We start from the raw sequence: 11,701 nt of genomic DNA on the forward strand, positions 1-11,701 counted from the left end.
TTTAGAACTTGCCGGCCTTTGCGTTTATAGAAAAACGGTTACAAAACAGTATTACAGTATACTAATCAAAATCAAGGGAAAATTTTAATTTGTTGCCTAATTATTTACTCTTTCTTCAACAGAGAGGGGAAAACAGTGTAGTGTTCATAAATATCCATCAGATATGTTAATCACATATTATAATGTGCTTAGATGCATCTTACACAATAATTATTTTAGACCTTCAGATCCTGAAGAAATTTCCGCAAAAATAACCAAGCAGTCAATTATATTTTTAAAAATGTTACGATGTAACCCCACAGCTCAATGAACGACACCTAGCGGCTTCCGGAAGAAACATCGGCCTAAAAAGATAATAGCCTTCAGTCGGTGCACTTGAGTCATGAATTAAGCATGCTGTTTCTCCGAGATTTTTTTTTGTAACTTAAATGTGTAATTATAACGCTTTTAATTGTAATGTTTTATCTTAATTGTGTTTTGTCAATTAAAACTATTTTTAAAGACCAAGTGAGTCTTTTGTTTATAGTAGTTTTGGTTATAATAGTTTTTGCAATGCACCTGTATAAAAAATATGCTTGCGAACTATCTGCAGTTAACAATGAACTGAAATTCAATCATGTCTAAACATAATTCAACAACACAAATGAACATGTCATCATATTTAAACGCAACTGAACCACATTTACCAATTAAAGCAGCCTTTCTAAAAATAAAAGGAACAAGGAACCTTTAAATCAGATTTCAAATAAGATTACACCCATAAACCCTACTTGGAAGAAAAAGACTTTTGTTTCTCATAACCTTGTAAGAATTACGTTAATTTTATTAATAGTTACATTTTGAGTTAAACTTCCTTTCCTATCGCTTCTTAACTTCAGCTTACCACTTCCGGCCAGAACGTTGTTTTAGAATCACGTCTGAATGCTAATGAAGAAGATAAGTATGTAACTGCGAAGATCTACTGTCTGAGAGAGAGAGAGATACCTGATATTCTGGCTGCATGCGTCCGCCTTTTAAGTCTACTCTCTCGTAAGTTATTATTACGCTCGGTTGTACTTTAGGCCCTTGATAGCTTCGCAGTCAATTAGCGTTAAGGGGCCAACTCTGTTAGAATTTTGACAGCTCTGGCTACATCTCTTTGGTTAAGATTAGTTTAGTTTAATTCTTAGTTTCTTAGGTTCAAGTCCAAGTGTCGGCTTTATTGTACAACTCCAAGACGGAGTTCTGTTAAATCTTATTTGAATAATAAAGGGTTATTTTACCCTTCCGTCTTGTTGTTTCCTGTTACATGAACTCAAACGATTATTGGCTTATCAGTTCTTAAGATTCTTCACTTTCAACGTTAACTTAGAATTACACAGTGGAAAATCCTACAACCTTGTTTTCAATGTAATTCACAAACATGATATACAGATAGGAAAAAAAGGGAAGATATTCAATTAAATCTTTTTACGCATATTTTACCAATTTTTTAGCGTTAAATGGAAGACATACAAAAGACTACATTTAATTTATGAAGGATTTTTAGAATCATAATTTAATTCATGAACTTCTGTAATTTGAACTAGAGGCTTCAGGTATTCTTTGCAAGGCCAGTTAAAGAGCGAAAAATATTTTCTCCTGAATGTTCAAAAAAAAAAAAAAAAACATTTATTGAATCGTGTTGATAGAAAAATATATTTTGCAAAATAAAAAATATGTAAAAATAAATAAATAATGAACATTTTGAAATTAAATAAAATGAAAATTATTTTCTATCTGTTTCTGTGTGAAGATACAATGTTCTATAAGGATATATTTCGGTGAAAAACTTTTTATTATTTTTTTTCTTTTAATTAAAAAACGAATACTGTTTGTCATTTGTAAAAGTGAAATGCATATTTCCTTTCATGTCGCATTTTCCCGAATGGCCTTGCTAAGATTCGAAAATGATCTACGTTATAATAAACGTTCATTGTAAGATAAATTGAGAAATATGACTCTAAATTTTAGCACGTCAAATAATTTCGAAGTTTCTGAGGCTTTAAGTATTAAAAAAGGAAAAGTCTTTTATCTGATGACAACAACAACTACTAACCCCTTTCATTTCAAACTCTGTGTTGATCATCCGTATTTTTACCAAATTTTCCATTCTTTGATTCTTTATAAATTTAACTTTACAAACAGCAATTATCTTTATAAGCATTTAGTATATAATGTGACTGTTTTCACTCTGTTCATCCTTTCATCACCATATCGCTGAATTTTTATCAGAATATTGTATTGTATCTTTTTCTTTAAATTTTATTTTATTAGGTTGGACTCTTAATTACCAAATTTGCTGCATTATAACCCTGTGAAGTTATGTGCCATTACACCCGCAATCAAGAAATCCTTTTCCTTCAGAAATAGTGAACCTCTCATATTTTCGTTTCTCATCATTATTTATGACAAACATTACCACAAAATATTCGTAAGTGTAAATGCAGTTCATATGAAAATCTTGATAATGTTATAGTTTAAAATATGAATAAACAATGAATAAGTTCATATGAAACATTAAATTTTACAAATTCATAAAATGTGTACATTATACTGTATATATTATCCTCCATATTTACACTTCATTTGTAAGTTTTTAAGAAATTTTTATTTAACTACGTATGATGTAGCTATAAATGCTTTGAAATCTAGTTGATATTTCCTGTAATATGTCCTCCTTCTAATAAAACTGCAATCAATGCCTCATATTCTCCATTGTTTACATCATTTTGTTCGCGGAGTTTCATTAACGAATTAATCAGTTGTTTGTAATATGAGACTGATGCAATTTTAAATTAATTTCGATTGATGTCGTTCTCTGAAACGTAATTTATATGAGGTGCATTTGATTTTAAAACGAATCTTGAGATTAAGCAGTCAACTCCACTAAAATGAATCTGACCGTTTTCAAACAGGATGAACAAAATAATTTTATCTTTCGTTAATTATCAGATCTAAATTAATCTCTATGCTATGCTTATGACCGTTAAGGTAAGTCTTAAGGTCCTGCAGCTGCTCTGGTTTAACAACATATATATTATACATATTCACTGCATAATCACATGCGAAATGAGGAATAGTCTCAAAACGACAGTAAAATTGAACCCCATGGGAAAAAACAGTGTTTATGGAATCTAATCTCTGAGCTGAAGGCGGATCTAATACGAAATAAGGCACTGAATAATATTTCAGATGAAACACATTTTACAGCAGTACTGGAATTTTGGGGAACAAAAAATGTCTCAAAGTTAATAAGTGCTAATTTTTGAAAGAACTTTGAGTCAGTATTTAAGCATAGATACTTTTCACATTCATCATGAACAAATACTAGACCATGAAGCTATTGTTAGTGTATTTCAAAATGCAGTACATTATGCAAAATCTTTGTTTACAACTGTGGTGTTTTAAAATGATACACATTCTGAAACACTTACAACGTCTCCAGATTGCTGAGCTCTCGGAAGACTCCTTCAGGTATGGTTAGAAGTTCATTTTCATCTAGCCACCTACAGAAGAAGAGAGAGGAAAAATAAAAAGCGTATAACATTTTCTTCTCATCTTTGAAATATATTTGTAATGCATTAACATAAAGCATGAGATTGGATATTACCTAAAATAATTTAGTTTTTCATAAATTAAGAACAATTTATAGCATGAGTGACGTATTCGAATCTATTTAATAAATTCACTGTAAAAAGACTTCTGTAAAAAGATTATATTTTACAGAGAACAGGTTTTTAAACTGCGAAGTTTTTGAACCGCTTTGTTTTCGACCACGATATTTTGTACCACGATGTTTTCTCTTTGCTTTCTTTTCTCCCAAAATGTTTTGTACCACGACGTTTACGCCTTGCGTTGTTTTCTCCGCAAAGTTTCGTCCGCGAAGTTTTTGGACTGTAATTAATTAAACCACCCAGAGCTTGTATAGTGGAAGAATATCTTCAACAGGAAACAGTAACGTACACGGAATGGCCAGGTATGTATTGCTATTTGGAGGTTATTAGATATATTTCCTATTCCTAAGTAATTTCTCAAATTGGTTGTTGTCATTCATATATTAATACGGAAAATACCCCTTTTTAAATCTTTTTCTTTGTCATTTTACATATTACCATGCGTTCTATGAATTGTCTAATTTTTGAAATATGTAAGTTTTTCTGTAATGAGATTTGTCCATGATTTTTAGAAACAGTGAAAATAGTGTAGATTCTGTCTGTTCATACTTAATGCAGAGTGAAACATTTCAGTGTTTGCATAGTTTCATATAGTTCTAAGTGTCATTTTTATAATAGAAATGCCCTTATCACTTTATTTACGCAAAGGAAATGTGGCACTGCTAGAAAGGTATTTTTATTGGCTATCGAATAAATAGAATTTCGTTGTAAAAATATCTTTTTATTTAATAATTAAGATTTGAACATTAAATGCGGAAATGGAGAGGAAGCCAGCTCATGACGATCTGTTTCAAAGGTCAAAGGACTTGTCGGCTGGAGATTTATATCATTCGTTACAAGAAAATATCTTTTCCTCTTCCAAATTAAAATCATAAATTGTTTTTGCCGCATATTACGTAAACTGCGGAAATATGGGACAGTTCTATACCTCCAGTTCTGGCGGGCCAATTGACGAAATTCAAATTGCGTTTTTCATGCCTCGAAAGCGCGGCTTAGGATATATATTAGATTTATATATAGCATCATTCTAGCATAGGTATTTTGACAAAACCGGACTTTTCTGAAATGGCATGCCAATGGTTTTGGATATTTTGGTTCTACGACTCAAATTATGCCTATGTATTAAATTTTCTAAAATATGGTACAAAATTTACAGAGAAATTCAAAAATTTATCTTGACTTATTTTTTTTCATTTTTCGCCAAGAATAATTTACTTGGCGAACTTCTTAATTTATTGCAATCTATTTTTATTTTATTTTTTCATTGTAGGCGAACGGAAAAAAGTCATCGTTCATACTTTCAAAAAATTTTAACAAAGTGCGTATTATCGTTTGGCTTTATTATCAGTCAAAAAAAAAAAAAAAGATGTCAAATTTCAAAACGCTCCAATATGTAAATTCACGTACATTTTAGAAAATTTTTAATAAAAAACTCTAATTTTTTGCAGATATGCCTCGAAATACATCTACTTTAAGAAGAGGTTAAAAATTTTATAGGTTATAATGAAATGTTTTTCCGAAAAAATTATAAAGAATATTTAAAAATACAAATTTTAAAGCTAAATCATAAAAAATGTGCGAATTATATTTGGATTAAGCCTAAATTTAGTATTCTGGAAGAAGGAATCTAGCAAGTATAATAAAAAAAGAAATAATAATAAATATGTATCAAGTTCAATTAACATTGAGGAGCTAAAATTTTGAGAGCTAATATTTTAAAACCTACAAGTAATTTTTACAAAACTTGGCAGTTTGGCATAATTTGAGTTGTAGAATCAAAATATGGACTAAAACTGGCATGTTAATTCAGAAAAAATCCAATTTTGTGTCAAAATACCTATATTAGAAGAATACTATATATAAATCTAACACATATCTCAAGTTGCGCTTTCGAGACATGAAAAACGCCGTCTGAATTTCGTCAATCGGCCCAGTTGAACGGCAGATATGTAGAACTGTCCCATTTTTTTTTTCAGCAGTGTATATACTAGATACGAAACAGTTTATTACTCTCAGTACCGACTTGAAAACCTTTTAAATCAAGAGGCAACTCTGGATAACCACTTAATATATTGTGACCATTTAAATGATGAGAGAAAAAGCAATATCAGAAGTTACTTTTTTTTAATTGTTTTTTTTTTTTTTTTTTTTTTTTTTTTCTTTAAATTTCCAAAAATATTACCTATGCATTTTCAAGAAAGAAAAAAAAAATAGGAAATACTTTTCTATCCGCCTGAACAATAACAATTATTGGAAAAGGAATACTGCCTTCTGAATTCTTATAGTTTAAGACTAATTTGTCGAGCTTCTTTCAAATACTTATATTAGAAAAAAATGTATAAATTTAAATTCACGGAAAATATTACAAACCATATGGAAACTAGACTAGAAGATAAACACGCTAATGTGACAATCAAAATCGTAAAAAACAACCTTATATTTAGCGGAGGTATAATGAAACACTCAATCGATTTCGAGGGCAGCTAAAGGTCCCTCCTCATCAGGAGAAAGAAATACATAGAAAGAAGAAAATAGGAATCACAGAAACACGTGGGGCTTATCAACACTGCACGTGGTTATAACTAGATTTTTAATCAGAGTTGCACAGGCCGCCTACTTTTACTGAGCCAGGCTGTCTGATCAAGCATAAAGAAATATTAGCGAAGTTAAAATAGGGAGCGAGGGGCAAATACACATTACGCTCAAAATCTGAACTTCAAATAATGGAAAGCTGACTGACTGACTGATAACTTATAGCCAGAATACCACTGAGATCAGTAGTTTATCTGGCTCAATCAAATTTATGCCGGATGGGCACAATAACATAGAACTATCTTCACATAATGTCCGCAGTAAGGAGGAGAAAGACGGATAAAGAATAGGAAGACCAGCAACGCAAGAGCTCACAAGCAAGTAACCGGCCCGGTAAAGGCATGACTAAGTGGGAGTCATAAAATGAGTGTAGAATGTGAATAAAACTAGAGAATTTAAGAAATACACAGTACAATAAATGAGCAAAATACAAAATTAAGAATGCTAATAAACACATTGGGTACATCATTTACAGGTGGGCACTAGGTGGGAAAGTTCGGGTCCCTGATAAGGTGGGCCGCAAGTGGGCGCAGTTTGGCGTCCTCATTCAATATTTCGTAGGTAAAGATATCAAAATTTCTCATATGGTCACAGTTCAGAGCTTTCGTGAAGAATTTCCTGTTGATCTTATTCAGGTGCTCTTCTAGAGTGTCCAGTTTTAAGTCACAGTGCAGTGTAGCATTGCTCACAAAAAAGTGAGCATGGGTGATAAGCCTTAAGACTTTGTTTTGCATGATTTGAAGTCTTTTTATATCCTCCTTGGTAGCCGTGCACCAGGCCGGCGACGCATAAGTCATCAATGGCCTAATTGCCGTGATATAAACTAGCCTCTTTTTCCTGAGGTCTAAGCTAGAATAATTACCCAATATAGGGATGAGACTATTTACAACAGTGAAAATTTTTTTTCTGACCTCTGTTATATGATCTCCCCATTTTAATTTTTCATTTAGCATTACTCCTAAATATTTCGCCTTACTAACTCTAGGAATATCTTCAGAGAATAAGAAGAGCTTACTGTTAATAGTCAACTGTGTATTTTTCCTCCTTATCAATAATAATTGCGACTTGCTGGCATTAATAGCAATTCTCCAAGTCTTACACCACTTTTCTACCACTGGTAGAAGCTCCTGTAATTTCTTGATTGCATGGTGTGCGTTTGCGGACTTTACGGCTAATGCCGTATCGTCCGCATAGCACCCAAGAAAGTAATTTCTGCCAATGTGAGCCCTAGGGAAGTCATGAACATAAAATAAATACAGGACGGGCCCTAAAACGGACCCCTGTGGGACGCCTGCATTCATGGTGCGTAAACTGGAGATGTCCTTTCCAATAGCCACAGTGAATTTCCTATTAGTGATGAAAGACATAATTAGCTGAATCAGCTCTCTATCCATAGGGAGATTTATAAGTTTATAAATAAGCCCCTCGTGCCAGACGCGGTCGAATGCCTTCGCCACGTCTAGCATGAGTAAGGCGACATTTTGTTTCTTGTAAAGCGCATCCCCACAAAACTCGACGAGCCGAACCAGCTGCTTCGTTGTTGAAAGCTTTCTCCGGAAACGAAATTGTTCCGGAGGCAGTAATTCAATATAGTTTTTCAATCTGCTGTAGATTAATCTCTCAAAGACCTTTCCTAGTCCCGGAAGCAAGCTAATGGGCCTGTACCCATCTGGCTTAGTGTTATCCTTGCCGGGCTTAGGCAATAAAATAACTTTTGCGATTTTCCATTTTGTGGGAAAATAGCATTGACTAAGACACGCATTGATAATACTCGTGAATTTTGTCACAACATTGCAGGGCAGATTTCTAAGTGCGTGATTATTAATACCGTCTATGCCAGGGGCCGTTTTGACTTTAAGCTTCTTTGTGATTTCTTTGATCTCACTGGGGGTAGCAGTGGCCATGTACCTCTTAGCAGTGTGGGCATTAAGCCAATCCCTAACAAAGTAGCATGCCTCATTGACAAAATTAATGTCCATGGGCGTCATGTTAGGTCTGAACTGCTCTTCTAAATGGTCCGCAAGGACCGTCGATTTGTCTTTATTGTTGAGAGCAATAGAGTTTTCAGTATAAATCGGCTTATTGCACGTACGCTGCCTTTTCAAGTTACGCATGAACGTCCAGAGACTGCCATCATTCGGACTAAGATTCTGAATTTTTTCTTCCCATACATCTCTCTTATGCTCATCTATTTTCTTTTTAATTAATTTATTTAATTTGTTCATATCTCTTTTAACGTGCGGGCTCCATGTAAGGTGCCACACTTTCCTCATCCTATTCCGGTCCTTAATCATCTCTCTAATTTCCTGTGGCAGAATGCCAGCGTTATTATTTCTTCTCACGTGTCTAGAGGCATTTTCAATAGCATTATTGATTGAATCAGTGAGGGTATCAACTGCATCATCTATATCTTTCCGCGAGTTCAGAGTATCAATGATGGGCGGATTCTGACTGAGAAACTTCTGGAACTTATTCCAATCAGTCGTGCGGATCATTTCATTTTCTGCCTCTTTAGTAGTGCCTAGGTAAGCAATGACCGGTATATGGTCAGAGCTCAATTCGTGCTTTACTTCAGTATAAATAGGGATTGAGGTATTTGTCAGAAGAATATCAAGAAGGTCTGCATTTCTTGGGTTCTGTGGTCTATACGTATACTCCTCAGTAACATGCAAGGCAACTGGGTGATTATTTATAAATTCATAGAGGACCTTACCATTTTGGTTAGTTTTACGGCACCCCCACTCGGAGTGCTTTGCGTTGAGATCACCCGTTAGTATATACTTATTAGTGTCAGAGAGAAGTTTGGAAAGAACACTTTCCGTCAGTAGTTTCCTGGGCGGATTATAAAATGAAATGAAATTCAAATTACCATATTGCGGTAAGTACACTGAGACTGCGACCATCTCATGTCCGTCGTTTCTATCTTGGCTAATCAAACAGGACTGTAGCGAGTTTCGCACATAAATTGCGGCCCCCCCACCATGGTGACTCAAACGATCGCACCTATATGTGCGGTAATTAGGCAAATTTATACGCACGCATGGCGTGGCAAAAGTCTCTGTTACAAGGGCAATATCAATATTGTGATTGTTAAGGAAGTTTAAAAATTCCGTCAATTTGTTCTGAATGGCATGAGCATTCCAGAATGCTAATTTTATGGGATCTCCTTGTGTGGTGTACCTATCCATTAAGATCTTGATTTATGGTAGTTTTGTCCTTAGGAGTAGGTGCATTTTGTCCTATTTGCTGTGTTAAAAGAAAGCCGGAGCTCTTAATGACCGATACAAGCTCGGCCAGGTGTGCAAAAACAGTTTTTGCTTCCTTGATCGTGTCTGCATACAAACCAGTAGACAGGGCTTGTGCAAATGATTTATTTTCTATAACCCTACTAGTATAGACTTTTGGCTTATCTTGTTTCTTTTTAGGGAACATCTCACAACCCCTAAAGTTCGAGGTGTGAGATTGTTTACAGTTCGAACAACATGGTGGCAAGTCAGAGTTTTTATTAGGGCATTCAAAGGACAAATGTCCGTCTCCGCATCTCACGCACTTGGGTGCATAGTTACAGCCAGTTTGCGTATGATGAAATCCTTGGCACCTATAGCATTGTAGCGTGCCCGATCTACCTTTATAATTTTCGACTTTAATTCCTAGGTCACATAAGTGAGTTTCGTTGTGTATATCTTTGGATTTGGGTTTCTTAGGCAGAGTAACTAAAAATAGCGGAAGTTTAATAACCTCCCCATTTCTTCTGCGCGTAAGTTGTTTAACTGATTCAACTTTGTATCCTAAATCCTCTAACTCCTCTTGTATTTCTACCGTATCTGTATCTCTTAAAAGACCTCTTATCACAACTTTTATGTCTTTATCCTCAGGAAGCGTGAAAGAGTGATGTTCCACTTTCGTGTCTTTTAAATAAGTAACAGTCTGCCTGTAATGTTCAGGGTTTCTGATGAAAATTTTAATCCCTTTATTATTCTTATTAAACTCAATGTTTCTCTGTTTAAGTGCCCTAGCTATGTTTTTCCAAGTAGGGTAATCTACTTTAATAGTTATGGGTGGTATCCGTGACTTTTTCACAAATTCCGTTTCTATGTTTTCATCTGAGCTTGTATTTTGTTTAGACGTACTAGCGTCCGTGTCCATACTATTGTTATCCTCACCATTAGTGGCATTTTCACTAAGTCTCTCCTCCATAGTGTTCATTTGAGTTGCGCCAGCCTGGGGAATATGAGCGTCAGTTCGCCCAGTCGGGCACGTGACCTCATCTGGATAACTGAGTGGTCGCGCTGCGTTTTCGGTTCCAGACCTACTCGCTGCAGCCTGTTTCTCAGTTCCTTCACGAGATGGCGCCACATTACTGTGGCTGCTGACCGCAAACTCAGAACTCAGTGTTTGTGTAATTTTACTACCTATATCCTGACTAGGCGAGATTTTTAAACTTTTGGGAGCCTTCGGTTTGGGATTTCGTTTCAAGCTAACATCACCTTCATGTCTGGTACTGTGCGTGTACTGTTCGACAGTAAGTGCGGAGTCATCATCAGCTATGTTCGCAAGAACATCAAATTTGTTTTGCACCTCAGGAGGGTCCGATTCAGTATCACTCAGAGTACGTTTCGTACTTTTGGTAACAGCAGTCCAATGCATATCGTGTTGTGAGACATCAGCATGATGGGAATCAATTTCATTAGACGCTAACCGGTTAGAACCGACTTGCGTTAAGCCTAGTTCAGAGCCACGTGCAGAGTTCAGACTTGCACGTACTTTATCCGATAGGTTAGGGAGAAGCTTTAATAGAAAATCGAGATCAATTCTTTCATCCTCAGTCAAAGGTAAATCCTTCTCTTTGGAAGTTAATTCCGCATATCGAGCGAAAATTAGTCTGACCAGTGACATGTTGATCAAGTCCTTAAACCAGTTCAGTCATCAGGGAAAAATAGATGCAAAGAATCAGTAAAATCGCACTAAGGCCTTTTTACAACTCTTTGGTCACTTAAGACCGGTGAGCAACCTTTTATGTGCTAACAACTGATCGCAGAGGAAAAATCAAATCGACTTCGTAAAACCGAGAGCCGTGCTAAGACAACATTCACGTGCGACACCCTGGTCCTTCGAAACACTCTGACTCCTAATAGAAAGCAACCACTGAACAGATTTTTATACCCTCTGGTAGTACCAAGTGCGAGGAGGTAACGCCATCTATCGGCAAAAATAATTGAATTAAGACAGTAGAATTTTAAAGGCATTAGGAAGGACTGGATTGGACTTCAAATCATTAACTAAACTTTCTAAATCTTTGTGAATGTGAAAAGCCTCAAGAAAATCCAATTCGCCTATGGAAGAAGCCTTTTGGATGATTTTTGCAGACCCAAAATCAAAATTATGGTTAAAAGTCCAGCTATGATACGCTATTG

General features: G+C 35.2%; 1 protein-coding gene across 1 annotated transcript in view; it reads right to left on the reverse strand.

Annotated features, from left to right (window-relative positions):
* LOC118199463 (uncharacterized) overlaps positions 1-11,183 on the reverse strand; it is an 86,153-nt gene extending 74,970 nt beyond the window's left edge. Inside the window, exons 1-2 of the mRNA XM_085823104.1 lie at positions 10,276-11,183; positions 3,456-3,527 (exon numbers count right to left, since the gene is read on the reverse strand). Coding sequence (XP_085679230.1) covers positions 3,456-3,527; positions 10,276-11,183 — 980 coding nt within the window. The remainder of the gene's footprint in view (positions 1-3,455; positions 3,528-10,275) is intronic.
* Between the last annotated feature and the right edge of the window lie 518 nt (positions 11,184-11,701).

The sequence above is a fragment of the Stegodyphus dumicola genome, chromosome 9, assembly GCF_044657685.1.
Source record: "Stegodyphus dumicola isolate Sdum_Otavi_A_Nest chromosome 9, ASM4465768v1".
NCBI lineage: Eukaryota > Metazoa > Arthropoda > Arachnida > Araneae > Eresidae > Stegodyphus > Stegodyphus dumicola.